Consider the following 18,413-nt stretch of genomic DNA (forward strand, 5'->3'; position numbering starts at 1 on the left):
CTTTACTGCTCTATTCATTTAACCAAACAAATGTGATGCTTAGAACATCACTGTGCCTCTCGCAATCTGTTGTCTTGCTCATTCACTCTCGTCGTAATGATTTTCAGGTATATTAACAAATTTTTGGAAATCATGGAGCCGGTATGAATAAGCGGACAACTCGCGGAGCTTCCAGGAGAGGTCATAAAGTTTGATGAGACACTAGATAGGGGCGATCGCTCCGCTCGCATCACAGCAGCTCAAAAGACTGGAAATACAATGACCGCACTTGCAACAAAGAGACTCGCACAAGTCGCACCAACAGACTGTATAATTACTCATTAGCTGTTGTAGGCTATGCATAATATGCAGGAGCTTGAGTGCATCTTCCTTTGCTTGTAAACTCAAAAACCAACCCCAGCGATTGGTTAATGAGATCGGCCAGATTTGCGAGTACCTTTCGAGTCATGAAATGTGATTATCGGCCGATACCGATCTTCAGCCAATCAATCAGAGCAACCATACATAACATGTTTTTTTTTTATATATATAACAGCAGCAGATTTCACATCAATGTCTTCATAAACTATTGTGATTTCGACTCACCTTGCAATCTAACAATTTACTCTGCATGGAAGCCGAATAAAGAACTAAGCAGTTATTGCTGCAGAAGACAAGGTTCTCCACAGCTCCTCCATGGCCCTGTAAGACAGAACATCTTTAAGATCATGCTCAGTTTGGACAGAAGTTGTAAAAAATAAGGGACATGCCATTTCCCATCTAATGGCACAAATTATCATTAAATCGAAGTGCCTCACTGGCAAGAGATCAAAGCTTGCATATGTTGCAAACCTTTGTTGATGCCATAAGGAATTAGATTTGCATAGTATTAAAAGGAAAGGGAGGGGGTGAGGGAGGGAGACTTCAAAGGTGTCCCATGATTTAAATGACCTGAAATGGGCTTAACTGTTTTTGAACTTGGGCATCTTACGCTCTTTAACAAAACGTGCCTCGGTATACACATCCCCTTGGGTAATGTCAGTTAACCCTGTGACTGCAGCAGGGTAGATTTTCACTTCCCATCAAGGGGCCGGATTAGCATAATTGGAGCTCTATTCTGCGCCTCCTTAAGGGGCTTTGAGGGGGCTGCATATTTTCAAGTGCTCCGTGGCCCTCGGCTTTAACGTTCTTGAGGGCTGTGTCAGAGGATGTAGTCTAGACCCACATCAACCGGTTCGGCAAACACTTTTATAGCCCTTAAGGGGTGACATGTTGTCTAATGACTCAACAAAGTGTCCATAAAACATGTGGTTTGGGAGTTTTAAATACATAAGTGTTGTATACCAGTTTATTCATTGGAAGATCTTTGGTGGACTTCCGAACCCCATTCCCAAGGACCACCACCCTACAATGGGAGCACCATTGTGGTTTGGATCCTAGACTACTTCCATGCATCTGACCATAGTCTCGTCTGACCATAGCTGTACCTGTAATAGAAGAAATGCATCAATCACAGATATTTCTGGCAGATTACAAAAAAAGCTTATGTGTTTTGAAAATCAGAGCAGCTCTTTTAAGTGTGTTATGTACTGATTTATGAATTGATTGGAATAAAATCAACGAGCAGCAAAGTAAACAAAGATGTACTGTACAATAGTTTATTACTTTCTATGATTGGCTTTTTAAAGTTTGGTCTTAATCTTTGGTGGTTTTTAAATGATATGACTATTCCATCAAAATATTAGTGTTTCTGTAGTACATTTAACACATTTATTGCTTAAAACACCATGATTATTCAAAGAAAAAAAACAGCCACTGAAGAACTTCGAGCAAGCATTCTTAGAAGAATTAATTTAAAGTGCACTTGATCTTCATTTAAAAAAAAACTGAAAATGCATAGCACTTAACAATTAAGGCCCCATTCATGCTAATACGTTTTAGTTTTAAACGCATAAGTTTTGCTACTGTTACGCCTTCCATCCACTCCAGAGTTTTCGAGCCCCATAAACAATGAAGTGGCCGTTGTCATTTTAAAATGCTGTTGCTCAGTGTCAGGGTGGATGGGGAAAAATGGAGACATCTGAAAACAGAGGCATGGCTGCAGACATTCACGTGGCTAATTGGGGCTTTTTCCTCAATATTAAGTGCACAACGTTTAGTCTTGCATCCTTTCCTTGTTCAGACTTCGCAACTTTGATATGGAAAACAAACTCCCAAAAACACGCCGAGTAAATCTTTAAAAGGAGCAGTGGAGGCTACTTTATAACCTCATTCACATCACCTTGGCTATGCTGTTTCACTATCTTAACAACAAAATAAAAACATGATACAAGGAACTGCATATTTTCATTTTGATATTAACAACTTAACAGACACCAAAAATGTTAAGGCATCGAGTAGCTACATATTTATACCGTCACCTTCACTGTTTCATATTTATAACAAAACAGAGCCTATAACACAAGTGCCTCCTTTCATTTTCATTGAAAAATATGGAACATACCCTGTTTCTTTTGCTGAAAATCAGTTTTAATAATCAATAATGGCCATAATAAAAGTATAACGGTCAATAGGGGTGGGCGATATGACCTAAAATTAATATCACGGTATTTTTCATCTTATGAACGGTGACGGTTTAATATCATGGTATTACTTTCAATAGCAAAATAATATACATCTCAAGGAAGAACGGACAAAAGAAAGTCTCACTTTTATCACTCTTTAAAGTTTTGGTTTGGGTCATTGTAATGCTCAGTCTCGTTATGAGCTGATCTTCATTTCTCTGTGTTGGTGGAATAAAGCAGGTGAGTCAGCTGCACCAATTTATGAGCAGACAGAGCAGGATTCTCGCGATGACCACCAGCGCAATTCCGCTCTTTGTTATGAGCCGTAATTTCAGTGTAAACTTAGTAAAGGCGAGTTTCTTTGGCGATGATGTGTACAGTGTTAGATTTTATATTTAGCGGACATTTGCGCTGAACACGCGGTGAATGCAACGCATCGAGATTCGGGCACCTTCTCCGAAAACACTCGATTGATCTCAGCTGGCGGATCAACATTTACCTCATGTCTTGATCGCTGTCATCTGCACCATTATTATTATTATAACTTTAGGTGAGGTTTGCAAACCTGTGCACTTTTCACTCTTCAGCCGTTTGCATTTCCTGCAGTAACAAAAGCTCCCTGTTATCTGACAGCGGGAAGCGTTGAGTGATCGACAGCTAATATGAACCAATAGAGCAGCAGGGTAGAGCGATTCAGCAAGTTTTTAGAGAAAATCAAATCAGATTGCACTACAACCATTATATTCAGACACACAAATGCTCCCAAATATATTACGAGGGCGCATAGATTAAATTTCGGGCGCTCATGCGACCAAAATGGTTGCAATTTCGAGCCCTGTAGTATAAGGACATGTATTCAGACCACAACTGAACGTTTGAAGAAAATTGAATGACTTATTATTTAGAATTAGCTATTATTGATGTAAATGCAGCCGTTCAAGGCGCATAATTGATTTATTACGGTATTGACGGTATTAGAAAATCCATGTCGTGGCGCAATGTCACACCGGTGATGACTATGACACAGGTGTACCGCCCACCCCTAACGGTCAAACAGTTTATACATTATAGAAAATAAAAGTAAGCAATCAGTCGAAACATACAGAATCAGTGTACGTGGATACATTAATATATCAACTTATCTTTGCGCTCAGCCAAAACACGTTACCTGAGAACAAGTAATAGATTCAAAAGACTGAAGAGTCTTTAGATAGAGACAAGATGAATTAAATATCAAGTTTAACAGTGAGATGAAATCTTACAAAGACCCTTGATGAACTGTCTGACATGTGCTGCTCTCACCTGGGGAGGTGTGCTCAAAGCGCCCACTGACTGCCTGGAGCTTAGACATGCGCATAAGCTGCAGCACATGCCAGAGTGAGTGTGTGGTCATGTGATGACTATACTGCGTTTTCAGCAGTATAGTTTAGAAGGAGGGCTTTTCAGAGACGCTAGGTGAAACGCCAGTGTGGACATGGATCATTTTCGTTCTAAAACGCCATTTTAAAACTAAAACATATTAGTGTAAATGGGGCCTAAGAGTCTGTCAATATACCACTTAAAAGAAACAAAGCACATAAAGTTGTGCCTGAAATTGTGATCATTTCAGCATTTGTTTGCGCATAGAAGTCTGTATAACATATATGTGTTAGAAAATATATGAGTGTTATACTAACCATCGCTAAATGTTTGGTGTGGCAGAGGTGGTCTGTGGAGCCTCATACCAGGTTGTTGGTGAAACAGGGAAGTTGGATGAGGAACCTTAAGTCCACTCAACATGTCTATTGAGCTGCGGTGCTCTGGTCCTGGAGAGCGAGTCACCTCATAGTTCCCAGGTATGGACACACAAAGCATGTTTGCTAGTGCTGACACCACTCCTTGAATATTCTGTGACAGAAGCAGACACATGCTCAGAGATGAGATGTAATTATCTTCCTCTGAGAAAGGCATTGCTGTTACAGAATGGGTAATGTAATTGTGGGTACTCACCATTGCTGCCACTGGGTTCAGAGTAATGGATACAGGCACCAGGTCAGTTCTTAAGCATGTAGAGAGCTGTCCAAATTGTGAAGCAAAAAAATTACTTGGAGGCTCTGTCTTGACTTCCCATTGCCTGGCTTCAGAACCTAATAACAAAGAAGAAAAGTTATGTTAGATGACAGTATCCAGCTCTATTTAAAACCTAATTCTGCCTTACAACTTCCTGCATAGGATATACAAATAGTGCTCATCTGAAATTTTTGCTAATAGCATGTTGATAAGTTAAAGATGCAGTTGGCACTGCAACCTTGGACTTAAATCTAACACTGCTGACATTCAGTACAAAGGTATTATATATAAGTATTATAATGCTTATACAACGTGATTTTTGTAATGCATTGTGGGATCTTCTACTCAGTGAAATATAAAGTGCTGCTTATTATACAGTCTTTACTCACCCAGTCACATCTCTAACTTCAAAGGTGAACACATGATACGTCATACTGGCAATTTTACTATATTTCAGAGAAACTATCTCTGTCAACACTATACAACCGAAAACGCATGTTACATGAGCATTCACACACACATTGGGCATGTGTTATGTTATAGTCCAGAAGACCAGAGAGAGATCTTTAATAGCCACACCACAATATTCAAAGGTCTGTGCTTTGCAAGGTTGTAGATTTGCTCTTGACAGTAATAGTTTAATAAGCACTTCAGTTTACTGCATTGAGGGTTTATGTGCATGATCACTTAGTGTCACATTTTGAACAAATTATTGCACATACCTGCCAATTTATGCATGCACCTAAACTTAAGTATAAATCAAGCACATCCCATTATGAAAAACTCAATGTAGATGATTTTACTAAAATTGGGCTTTGCCGTTGAATAAATGCAGACATCTGGAAAGTGGGAGGCATGTTACACAATAACCATTTGATCTGATTACTGTTTTTCATAATCGTTGGAGGCCAAAATCGAAACCTAATTTTCACTAAATTGACAGTCCTAGTTGCTTTCATTATGATGGACTCATTTAGTAGTGAGAACTTAACTGCAAGTGTTATATAACTAAAGTTACACTTTTCTTTGAAAAGCAGCTCCTTATGTCCAAGTCTCACCTGAGTCTTGCATACGAAGACAAGGACTGGAAGTTCTTTGCAGAACTTTGCAAGGACTGTTCCTTGCAGTTTTGCCGCTGCTAAAATTCAAATGTAGCTACAGCCTTTCAGCAGGGATAGGGACAGCAAATCACACTGTACATATGTGGTTGAGGGAGATAGGACCAAGGTTATTATAATAAAGAAAACGAACGAAAAAACGAAAACTAGAATTAAAAATATATATATTTTTCATTAACTGAAATAAAAATAAAAACAAGAGTTTTTTTTAAAAAACTAGAACTAATCAGATCTTCTAAATGAACTGAATCTTCTAAGTGAACCGGATCTTCACATCTCCAGTAACGTTAAGCACTTATCCACAAACAACTTGAGAGGATCTGGCGAAACGTATGTTTATTACATAAAGTCGTAATGGAATTTAAATACGTGAATCATGCTTCAGTTGGGTTGCAAAACATAATATTAAGAAAATTTTCCGATCATGGTGATGTTTTAACTCACTGAAATTAGGATTGCTCACTACTTATCTTTGATATGTTGAGTCCAAACTTGGGAAGACTGTCACAAAAGATCTGGTTCACGTTAAAGATCTGAACTTCCCATCACTACTGTGTATCTAACCTCAGAAGCGGCCTTGAACACTTATTTTACTTAAGGCTGCTATCTTGTGGGCTGTTGTATTTGAATTTGAGGATGGGTAGATGAAAAAATGTAGCCTATCTTTGATTGAGTCTTTATTATACAATATTTACTTTGATGATTTTAAATCTTTCACCTAACAAATATCCTAATATACAAAAAACCTAAAACTAATATAAAAACTAATAAAAACTAAACTAAAATTAAGTAATTTGAAAATATAGAAACTAATAAAAACTAGAAAACCTGCCTATAAAAACAAATTAAAACTAACTGATTTAAAAAAAAGGTCAAAATGAAATAAAAACTTTGTTTATATTTAACGAAAAATCCAAACTATTATAACCTTGAATAGGACTCGAATAGAGAACATGATTAAACTCTTTCTGCACATCTACTCTAAATTAATAACGGAGTTTAATTTTATTTTGGTGGGGATGAAATTATTGGTGGGACATTTCAATATTCTAGGAATATTGCTGGGCACACATTGGTCCATGCTTATTCTATACCCTTGGTGCTTCGGTCTATACTAAACGCAACTCTGACATTTTCAAATGAAATGGGGTCTACAGTGTTTTCAAAGTGGAGTAATGTGGATGCCAGGCATAACCCTAGCAACAGTATGCGTTTTAATGCAAAATTGCACAAGTATAAACACTACCTTGGTCTCTAAAGATTACCTTTACAATCCAGCATTGGAATGACTGGAGAGACAGCAGGGGATGGTGGCTCCTCTTTAACTCTAGACAAATCTGGGTAACGGCTGATCTCCATGCCAACTACACTCTCGGGAGAGGATGATGGGACAAAACTGTCTGGAGTGTCCCTGTCCATACAATGCTCCTGACCCCTATTAAAGACAAACAGAACCATTAAACACATATTGACCCAAGTCAAGGTGTTAAAAATAGATAATCTCAGGATAAGACATCTCAGCTAGAGATCTAATGCATCAAGAGCTAGTTAAGTTTAGGTGTATGTAACTTTTGGAAGTTGGGTATTAGTTTTTTTTAGTATCCCAAAAAAACCAATAAGATACATTATAGACGAATCTTAACTGACACAAAAATTTGCCTGCATGAAACTAAATGTTCTAAACACGAAACTTAAAAAGTCCTGAAAATCTACCGTAGTTCCTCCTGGTTGTTGTGAGGTGGCGTGGGAAGTGAAGCAGGAACATCAACAGTCTTTGGGCCCTGAGTGATGGTGTGTCCCAGCAGGTCATCTTCAGCTTTAAATGAAGTAGTGAGCTGCTTTTGACCCAAACTTTTCGAAGCTAGAGAGAAGTCATCACAAACATACAGTTTACGAAAGAGGATTTTTTTAAACTCATATGTTGTTCCTGAATTTGCGCTTGTGAATTAAAGTGGTGGTCCATTACGATATCCTATGTTAAACTTTAGTTGATGTGTAATGTAGCTGTGTGAACGACATCTCTGAATGTAAAGGGGGACATTACAGAGTTAGCTTAGCATAACTTAGCTTAAATCTCAGGGTTAGTGAGATCACAAACGCTTTAGGTTACGTGAATTCACCATGTGCAGCGAAGGGGTGCGACCAGAGGCACTGTAATGCTGTAATGTAGCAGAGAAAGCTAAAATGCCGTCCAAACGCTGCTATTTCTACAGAGCTCATTCTGTTTCTGTATTTGGGCTTCCAAAGGACATGGCACAAAGTGCTTACAATTTAATTTTAATTATGTTCCATCCAGAGATTGACAAAAAATATATAGCTAGCATTTGACAAAGGAGAACCTCCAGAATCTCTCCCAGTTCAGTGCTGGATTAGAATAAAAACTCAGCTAAAAAGGAGCAGCTCCAATCATAATAGAAGAAGCTGTGGATAGTGAGCCACAACCTGTACATATTTTTATTTGTTAAATTGATCAACTACAGGTACAGTTTCTAGTGTTCACAGTATGTTGTTGCGAGGATGCAAACAAGGATGTAAACAACAGGAAATGATGTTTGGCACTGTAAACAATTTAGCTACAAATTTATATATATCAGTCAAACCACTGTAAACACAATCTTCAGCAGCGCTGCAGTGTCTCTCTATGCAGCCAATTTCCCTGCGTTCTACATCTCAAATAACGAACTCACAAAAGCTATGTGAACATTTCATATTACTTACACATGCTTATAACCCGAATATATGTAAGACACTTGTCCAATTTTATTTAAGAAAGCAGGTTGTGTCCTCTGTGTCATTTTCTGTTTGATTCAGGCACAAACTAATACAGCTAACAGCTACACTGACTGACAGTATTTACACATCGCAAAAGTGCGATTAGAGGCATGACGCTTTTCATGAGCCGATCCACGAATCACAGCACATTATATTAGCTAACCAATCAGAGCCTCTTGAGGGGGGACTTTCGGAGGAACTAGGAAATATGACAGTCGTTTTCATGTTAGCAGAGTAGCTGTATATAAACAAAGTAAGATATATGCAAAAATAATACGATTTTTTACTAATGAAGCACGAGCACACATTACTTTGCATCTTATAAACACAACCAAACCTTAAAAATACACTGTCGACCACCCCTTTAATGCAGTTCTCTTTTTCAAAACTGATGTACAGTATTTAACTTTTAGAATATATTTGTCAATTTTAGCTCAACCCAAGGTTATCTTCACATAAGCCATTTTATTGTGAATTCAGTCTACATTTATTTTACCACAATGTGATTAAAATTGCATTATAGACCACAACAAACTGTAAATTAAAACGACAATTTAAAAAGATATCCAAATATAAATCTTGAAATTATAAAAATCATAGGTAACACTTTATTTTGATTGTCTGATGCTGATACTGCTCCTTCAACAGACATTTAAACGACTATAAGAAACTTTGTAAGTACATGTCAACTTACACTAACCCTAACCCCAACCTAACAGTCTACTTATAATCTAATGAGAATTAGTTGGCATGTAGATGCAAATTATTCTCAATTCAAACTGAATGCTGTGCATCTAATTTATTGATCGTTGTACCTATATAATGAAAGCACATAAATTATTTTAAACTGCTTTATACTCTCATGCTTACCCATTACTTCTGCCTTCCTTGCAAGTTCCTCTGCAGTGGCAAAGCCATTCAACAACTTTTGCCTGGCAACAGGTGGTGGTGTCGGAGGCAGTGATGCAGGAGGCGTTGGGGGATTGCTAAGATTGTTCTGCTGAAAGCCCAAACAGGGTAAAACAAACATGAAAAAAATGCAGAGTCACCATGTTTGCTTAACCATGATGCAGTAAAGCAGTGTTTCTCAACCACGTTCCTGAAGGACCATCAGCTCTGCACATTTTCCATGTCACCTTAACCAAACACACCTGATTTAGATCATCAGCTCATTAGCAGAGACTGAAAGACCTGTAATTGGTGTCACAGAGAAAGGAGGCTTCCAAAATATGCAGTGTTGGTGGTCTTTCAGGAATGTGGTTGAGAAACAGTAGTAAAGAAACTAGAGACATGAAACCTTATAGATGAGTTGTGAGTAGTAGTCGGATACTCCATCCAGTGATGCACTTCCAAAAGAACCAGAGAGTCTGTTTTCTCCATTGAGTTGCCCACTGCCATATGGGGGAAAATGTGCAAAATTGACCCCAATCAAAGGCTCCATCAGTGGCAACATAGACAGCTGCTGTCAGGAACAGAGCAATGGACAAAAGTTGAATAAAACGACAACAGTATTGTTCATATAGACACATGACAGCAATCTCATGTGCTAATTTGTTTGCAGATTTCGGTTGTAAGCTTTCCTAAAGTTGTGAATGGACATATGTGTTCTACAGCAAATGATGACCACACATGATGTAGGTCATAGGTCTCAAGCTCGATTACTGGAGGGCTGTAGCTCTGCACAGTCTTGCTCCAACCCTAATAAAACACAGTAGATGTAAATAATCAAGGTGCTCAAGACTACTAGAGACTATTAAGCAGGTGTGAGTTGGTGCTGGTTGGAGCTAAACTATGCAGAGCTGCAGCCCTCCAAGAATTTGAAACCATTAATGTAGGTAAACTACAATTACTTCTAGCGAGGACCTTAATATACACATCAGATATGCTTAAATAATAAATACATGCTTTACCCTTTGCAAAAAATAAGTCAATTATTAAAATAAATATGTACGTTTTAAAATCATCAAAAAATATACTAGAACATAATGTCTAGACAACGTCTTTGTGCAGTAGGATGTTTACCTGCTTGAGCTGAGTCATCAATGTGTCTGTGTTGGTGTATATTGCCTGTCTCTCATCATCATCCTTCTTCCTCTTCTTCCAGCGTGAAGGAGGTTTCTCAACACCATTCTTTGGTGTACGCTTGTTGCGCTGTTTCCTTTTGCACTGCTCTGGTAGTGAAGGCTCCAAATCTGAATTTCCTGTCAAATGGCTGTTGATACCACTCTATAGACAATTACAAAAAATCTTTCAGCTTAAAAACAAGACTAATAAAAAACAATCTCAGTTTTAAAATTCCGCACTTTGCAAATGCTTCTTCCATTTCATTTCTGAATATGAAAATTCTGGATGCATTTGCTTATTTATTTTTAAAAATTGTAAAAGAGTATGATGGACACTGTGATGCAGCATAACCCCTTTTTCGGCTCATTTTTCTCTTGCCGTCAAAACCAAAAATGCCAATTTCAGCAAATAATTTTTGGCGCCGAAAATTTATTGCATCCTTAATATCTAAAGTTCTTACCAAAGAATCTGTGCTGTCCTGCCTTAAATAGCCTTTGCTGTCATTCAGACCTTCATCCTCTGACCGTAAACTCTCATTGGACATCTGATGCATGAGAGGTGCTGAGGGAGGAGGTGGGGTGTTCTTGTTTTTTAGAAGGTGTTTGAGCAGCTCATTCCCAGGTTCCCCTTTAGTGCTCTGAGCTGGACTCTGGGACGTTCGGCTGTGAGAGATGATCTCATTTACTTCTTCTGTTTTTATTATTCCAGTTTCTTCTGCACGATGTCCAACTGGTGCTTCTCCTTCAGCTTTCTGGCACACACTAGCTTCAAACTTTTCCAGCTTGATGTCATGGAGGAGGCCATGCTCTGCCTCTGAGTTCACACTTGTCTGTCGCCTTAGTGGAGTGCCGCCAGAGAGTGAAATATCCAGCTCTGAGGATGGCAGTCCAGTCATAGAGCCTAAGGGGTTCGAAAACTCTAACGTGTCTTGGTCTCCCATTATGGCAACACTGCGTGTTGGTGTAGATGAGGTATCTGATACACATGGTGTGAGTGGGGCAGTAATGTCAGAGTGAGGTGTTGAAGGAGTTTTTACAGAATCTGCATCATCATCCCGTTTCTTCTTTCGACTCCTTTTCTTTTTGCCCTTCTCCTCTGGGATAATGTTAGAGTAAAGCTGAATGAGGGACTGCCCTGACCCAGGGAAATTAGGAGGTAAAGGGGTTGTAGAATTCATACCAAATGAGGAAGGTTCACCTCCACCATGGTGTGGCATTCTAGTTCCTCCAAACCCAGGTGGACGTGGCCGACCGGCAGAGAAACCAGGCATCATGGGGTTCTTGGGCTGAAAATTAGGACCCATATCAGGGCCAAAGGAACCATTCCCAGGAATCGGCCTGTGCTCGGCACCCTGCATAAAGGCTGGACCTTGACCCACAAAGTCACATGGCACATTTGCTTGCTGAGGGAACAATGGGCCCATTTGCTGTTGTTGCTGCTGAGGCCTGGATGTCTGCATGAACTCCTGTGATAGGTCAGAATTATAGAAGGGCATCTGGGCAAGACTGTCCCCATTATTGTCAGGGCCAAGCCCCAAGCTCTGCTGCTCCAGCTCTAGCCTCTGCAATGCCCTTTGTCGCTCCACTTCTTGCATAAGCTGCACCCTCTGTTTTTCCTGTTGCTCTCGAAGTCGCTCACGGCGTTCCCGCTCCTGGAAGCCTTCACTGAATGGATTATTATCATCAAACTTTACATGTGGCGCACTGCTACTGGCTCCACCACCATTCCCACCTGCTACAGTGCTGGACTTCCCAGGTTTACCTCCTGGAGCAATAGGGGCAGGTGGTTGTGCCTGGAGTGGCTGGGCAGGGTTTGGCAGAGCCATTTGAGGGGGCAGGTGAGGTGGCATCCTAGGTCCACTCATTGGTCCAGCAGTACCTGGATGCCAACCTGGCATGCTGGGCATCCGAGAAGGCTTACCAAAGTGAGGATGCTGCATGGGCAACATAGAACCCATCATAGGCTGTCCCATAGGAGGCCCACCAGGCATTATTCCAGGGGGCTGTCCTTGCATTCCAGGCATGGTGTTCATTGGACCCATCATACCAGTTTGGAGACGCTGTTGCTGTTGTTGCTGCTTAACACGATATTCTTCTATAAGCTCAGCATGTTCTTTCTGTTGTTTCCGTATCTGAAAAAACAGGATGAAAGATAAGTGTAAACAACAGACACAATAATAATATTAAAAAATAATAATTTATAAATTTAAAAAAGATTGAGCCCAACCAAGACTCTTGATCTGTGGTCACCAAACTTGAGTTTGCTTAAGCACTACTCAAGTGCTGTAATTTTACAGTTGGCAAACTATTTGGCTGGTTCATTTCAAAGATGTCCACCATTAAATAACTATACCTGTTCAAGTTGCTTCTGAACCACACTTTGCTGTTCAGTCACATTTTTCAGCTGTTCTGCATCCTCCTCTGGGAACTCCCGTCCAGCTTTTTTTGCAGTGCGCTGTTTTGCAGAAAGAGCCTTTTTAGATTTCCTATGGGCTCCAATCTGGTCCTCTAAAAACTTCTGCTGCATTTGAAGAAGTTGTTGAGTTTCTTGAAGCCACTCTTCATATTGTTTTTTTTGAGACTCATCTGGAAATAAAAGCAGATTTTTGGGATGTCCAGCTTGATTTTATTTATTTTAAAATTGATAAAGAAACACTAAATGATAAACAACAACTTTGTCACTAGTGAAAAAATGTTATAATAGCAACAGCAACAAAAAACTTACTGACAAACCCTGGCCCAAAATTAGGGGGGGTAGGTCTAGCAATCTGTGGTGGCAACTTTCCATCCTAAAGGAAATTATTAAAAGTCATTATAAAATATTTATTGCTGGTGAAAAATGGTAAGACTACATAAACCAGTGAACATACCGGTCCAAAGAAAGGTTGTGAAAAAGCAGCTGTATCGGGGCCCTGTGATCCTGGAATCTGTTGCATTCTGCCATGAAGAAAAAAGCATAAAGAGTAGTCAAGATAAAGAAATTTATGTTCAGATAAAAGTATAGTACACATATAAGGTTTAAGTAATTTATATAAGCTATACATTTGGATATTGTAAGCGTATTGAATAGCTTTCAGCACTAAAACAGTGACTGCTCAGATGAGCCAATGTACATGGTAAAGTATTTACCTGTTCATAACCATTGGTGGCATACCCATGCTGTTCTGTACCATCACTTTGTTGATCCCCTTTAGAGCCACCATCTTTGCTTTCATTATTGGGTCAGTAATTGCATCGAAGTCTACACAAATCATGACAGCATAGTGAATTATATATCAAATTTGTATTTACATTTTAAGCATAAGAATGCTTCAGGAGTTATAATATACTATAATATGCAAATTAAAGCCTACATTCAAAAATAGTTAAGCTTAAATTACAAGCCAATATGATATGCATACCATACAGACATTATTGTAAGATAAAAGCTGGTTGACAGCACAGACATCAAATCATGATTAAACCAATTTACTGACAATGCAGCTAAACCAGGGTGAATTTTCAATTACTTTAAGGAAAAATTTGCCTTACCAATGTTAGGAAAAAATGGGTCATTTGAACGTTGCCGAATCATGGCCTGCATATCCCTTTGCTGTTGTTGTTCCTGCCTCTCTTGATCCAGCAGATCCTGAAGAAGAAGTGGCTGTTCCTCTAAAAGAAGAGGTCTGTTCTGTTGACTTTGTTGCATTTGGGACCCCTGCTGGACTGTTATGCCAGGACTGAATATGCCCTGCTGATTTTGGGGGTTTATCAGAACCGGCTGCTGTGTACCAACCGCAGGCAGGTTTAGATGAATATGTTGTCCTTGTGAAGGTCCAAAGCCTTGAAGTGGAACCTGTTGGTTTCCAGAGTGCATGCTATTTGAGTTACTTAAAAGTGCCCCTTGGCTTAGAGCTGGATCTACCCTGTGCCCCATTGTTACTCCCGACTTTATCCTGTGCTCTTGAGATTGTCCTTGCAGCATCACCATACTCATGTTTGAGTCAAGATTAGTCTGGGAATTAGGGTCACCCTGTATAGGAGAAATTATGGATTCACTCCTAGTGTCCTCTAGTTTTTCTTTGACCATCAAGCTTGACAGTGCTGGAGCACAATTTGCATCTTGACAAGAGTCCTCAAAAAGGCCTGAAACATCATTATGACTGCTTTTAGAACTCGCTGGTCGATGATCATCCACTGAGGTTGTAAGACCTTGGATCTCTGTTTTGATAGTTATTTCAGACTGAGAATGATCTAGGACCCCTTTTGATAGAGTCTTTTCTGGTTTGAGATTACCAAGACCATGTTCGCCCTCTAATGTAGACTGAGCTGAGCCACCTTCACACCTGGCATTTCTTTTTTCAGATAAGGCCTTCTGAAGGTCTGAGGTATCCCCATGTTCATCTTCTATATGATCACTCAAATCCAACTCTTCATTAAACATATCTTTTTTGTCCTCGAGGTTCATCTCTGGATCTGCATAAGCAATAAGATCAAATTTTCCAGATTCCAAAAGATCATCAAGGTGAAGGTCATTTGTTTCCAGGTCTAAATCTTTGCCATCATCTGCATCAAGGTTCAGATTGTCCAGGTCATCATCAACTAAATCTTTGACCTCTACATCATCAAGGTCCTTCACAACAGAGTCATCCGCTTCTAGCTTCTCAACACCATCCCTACAAGGCAGTGGAATTTCCTCTGTTGAACCTGAGATTGTGTCAGGATGTAGTGGAGATTCGGCGGGAGTAACTGAATCAGTTCTGACTGAATGGCTAACTTGTGCTGTCAGTAGTGTCTGTTGTTGCGCAGTATTTGTATGATGATGCAGATTATTAATATTAGCAGAAGTTTGCAAGTGACTGATTGATTCTTGTCGTGGCTGGCCCAACAACGGCTCAATAAATCTAGTACCTTGGTTCCCTGTAAATACCATATTTCCTGTGAAGCCATGGGGTTGCCTCTGGGGGTGATTAGGATGATCCAAAACATTAGGTGGGCCAAAAGGTAGTCTGACTCTGTTCTCTGGAGCCCTGTGGCAAAGTTCAATAAATTGTTGACCCATTATATTATGTTGCTGCATTGGAATGCCACGTGGTGGAAAATGCTGGGGAAGGCCTATTTGATGATTATTACCCATCGACCTAACACCTTCAACAGAGAGATGTCGTCTCATATGTGGTGGAACATTGTCAACCAATGGTCCACCTTGTATCTGGTGTGGGGGCCTGAGAAACTGTTCTTGGTTTGGAGCTCCAGGAGAAAATCCAAATCTGTAAAAAAAAATGTAAAGACATATTGAACATGAAATGTATAAGTTTGATAACAATTGCTAAAAAAAAACAATTACCTTTGTCCTTGCTGTCTCATGCCAACATTGTTTAGGTCTCTGAGGAATGGTTGTCTAGAGCACTGGGGTTCATCAGGCATGGGTCCACATTGATCAGCAAGAAAAGTTCCAGGAAATCTTTGTCCAGCGTGAATTGGTGAAGATCTCATAGTACCTGGATATGGAGGTGGGGGTCTACCAAAAATATCACTCTGAGTACCAGAATCATCCTGTGACCAATGTCTAGGAGTCCCAGGTGCAGCAGAAGCAGTTGCCTCCGGCAGTCCCTTTTCACGTCTTATTGCACTTTTCTCTTGCTGCTGTTTAAGAATTAACTGCCGTAGTCTTTGCCGCTAAAAAGAAAAATTAAAGCATGCAATCAATAACATGTTTGTAAAAAACATAACAGAGATTTTAATAATAGGATACAACTGTCTATCAGAGGAACACACTATGTTTTCAGACCTGTTTAATTTTCTCTTCAGTCTCTCCAAGTGGTGGCTGCATTGTGTTCTGTGAATCTGATGGATTCCCTGTGCTTACTGTAACATCCTGTGATAATCTCTCTCCTGTTTGTGAACATGGGGTTAATGGTGCTTGTTCAAATGGATCATGAATGGGTGTCTGGTTAGGGATTGTCTGGTGTATGGAGATATTTTCATCTGAAATCCCAGGATGTTTTGGGGTTTGAGAATCAGTGCCACAGGAACGAGAAAAAGGGTCCTGAGTCCTACTTTGTGCTTGAAGTCCAAGTGGATCCGTTTGATGGGTTATGAAGTTTACCCTGGGATTCAGTCTGGAAAAGCCTTCTAGGCCAGCTCCTGGACGAGGTGTACCAGGGGGTTGAGAATAAGGGTCAGGAAGAATAGGCATTGGTGTTCCTTGTTGTTGATCATAAATTTCATTTTTGATTGGCCTGGGAGTTCCAGGAGGTTGTGAGAAAGGATCTGAGCTTCTCAGACTACCTGGAGATTTAGAGTATCTCTCTCCAGGAGAAGGCCTTGGAGTACCTGGCATCTGAGCATATGGATCAATGGCATGAGAAGGAGACTGTCTGCGACTGCTAGGTTGGGGCTGAGAAAACTTATCAATTGGTTCTGTTCGAGTTGTGGGTGGTGGCAGTGGATATGGATCACAGTTTGGTCTTGGTGTACCAGGCATCTGGGCATATGGATCATGTGGTCGTGGTGTACCAGGCATCTGGGCATATGGATCAGACATTTGCTGAGGGTAGTCTTGTCTTGGTGTAGAGGGTGCCTGTGAATATGGATCTCGCTGAGGGTGCCTGCCCATGGACAAAGGTTGAGCAAAAAGACTCCCTTGTCCTGGGCGCATCATTCTGCCCTCATTATTGATACTGTCTCCCATTGATGTATGTGGTGTGAGAGGCTGATGTGAATAAGTGTCAGTATGTTGAACATGAGGGAAAGTGTCAGATGACCCCCTTCTCATGCCTTGCTGGCCTCCATTGAATGAATCTTGCTGTAACCCGGAAGGAGGCATGGGTGTTTTGAACACTGGCACAGATCCAGACTCATTACTCCCAGGAACAGGTGTTAACAGTGGTCTAGAGTAGGGGTCAGAGAGAACCATGCGGCTATGAGCCATGCGCTGGTATGCTTCTGATCTTTGGCCTGATCTGGAAAAATTGTCTCCAGGAGTGACATTCCCTATCAATTGTCGACCTTGTTGCTCAGATAAGGACCCTAGTCTTGGTGGACACATAGGTTTCACAAATGGATCTGAAGGTCGAGGTGTGTCTGGAGGCTTTGCATATGGGTCAGTGCTAGTGGTTGTTGGAGACCCGAATGACTCATGGGCTGGTGAGGGCCGACATCTTTCTTGAATGTCAGACACAGAACCTCTGCGAGGTGTGGTTGACCCAGATGGTGGTGGCCTGGGGGTTCCCACCATTTTGCCATATGGATCATATGGAGAAGACGGACGGGACCCAGATGATTCAGGGGAAAACATTTGAGGAGACTGAGGCTGAGATGAGGGTCCCTGGGGGTACTGAGTGTCCTGGGTGGGGGTCTTTGATGTGGATGAAAGGGGTGGAGGTTGGGGACGCAGAAATACATCATCAGCTGATGTACCCGATGATGCTGTTCCAGGCATTTGGGTCATTGCAAAGCTATCCTTGGGGGTTAATGCTTGCAGAGGAGAATTACCTCCACTGCTGGTATGGGGACTATTTGATGCGTCTCCACTAAATTGCAGTTGTTGCTGCTGTTTCTGAAGTTGCTGCTGCTCATTTTTAACCTGTTCTAATTTTTGTGTGGCTTCAATTTTGGCTTGCTGTTTGCTCTTTTGTCTCATTTGCTGCAATAAAAAACAAAAAAACAAAACAAAAAAAACAAAGTTAAGAAATAACACACATGACTCTCAGCATATATGTGTTACTGGGTCTTGCCAGATGTTTGCCTGAGCTGCACCTCAACCAAAACTTTGTAAATGTACTTTATTACCATTTATTTGTTTAACACTCACTTGTTAACTCACTGTTATTTCCATTTAGAATCCCTCAAAAGCTAAGAGGCAAATATGCCCAGGCATTTTCATT

At 40.4% G+C, this 18,413-nt stretch overlaps 1 protein-coding gene across 8 annotated transcripts in view; it reads right to left on the bottom strand.

Annotated features, from left to right (window-relative positions):
- The window catches only part of kmt2ca (lysine (K)-specific methyltransferase 2Ca), a 207,892-nt gene that overhangs the window by 13,759 nt on the left and 175,720 nt on the right, over positions 1–18,413 (bottom strand). For 4 of the 8 annotated variants that reach the window (XM_056450456.1, XM_056450455.1, XM_056450454.1 and 1 more), the window contains 17 exons: positions 16,316–18,172; positions 15,872–16,203; positions 14,077–15,794; positions 13,675–13,786; positions 13,416–13,482; positions 13,271–13,334; positions 12,899–13,131; positions 11,007–12,677; positions 10,505–10,708; positions 9,780–9,944; positions 9,353–9,482; positions 7,424–7,571; positions 6,976–7,145; positions 4,533–4,669; positions 4,220–4,430; positions 1,324–1,466; positions 586–681 (listed from right to left, as the gene is read on the bottom strand). In XM_056450456.1, coding sequence (XP_056306431.1) covers positions 586–681; positions 1,324–1,466; positions 4,220–4,430; positions 4,533–4,669; positions 6,976–7,145; positions 7,424–7,571; positions 9,353–9,482; positions 9,780–9,944; positions 10,505–10,708; positions 11,007–12,677; positions 12,899–13,131; positions 13,271–13,334; positions 13,416–13,482; positions 13,675–13,786; positions 14,077–15,794; positions 15,872–16,203; positions 16,316–18,172 — 7,458 coding nt within the window. The remainder of the gene's footprint in view (positions 1–585; positions 682–1,323; positions 1,467–4,219; positions 4,431–4,532; positions 4,670–6,975; positions 7,146–7,423; positions 7,572–9,352; positions 9,483–9,779; positions 9,945–10,504; positions 10,709–11,006; positions 12,678–12,898; positions 13,132–13,270; positions 13,335–13,415; positions 13,483–13,674; positions 13,787–14,076; positions 15,795–15,871; positions 16,204–16,315; positions 18,173–18,413) is intronic. The other 4 variants (XM_056450458.1, XM_056450452.1, XM_056450453.1 and 1 more) reach the window with 3 other exon arrangements.

Source organism: Danio aesculapii, chromosome 24, assembly GCF_903798145.1.
Source record: "Danio aesculapii chromosome 24, fDanAes4.1, whole genome shotgun sequence".
In the NCBI taxonomy this organism is placed as follows: domain Eukaryota; kingdom Metazoa; phylum Chordata; class Actinopteri; order Cypriniformes; family Danionidae; genus Danio; species Danio aesculapii.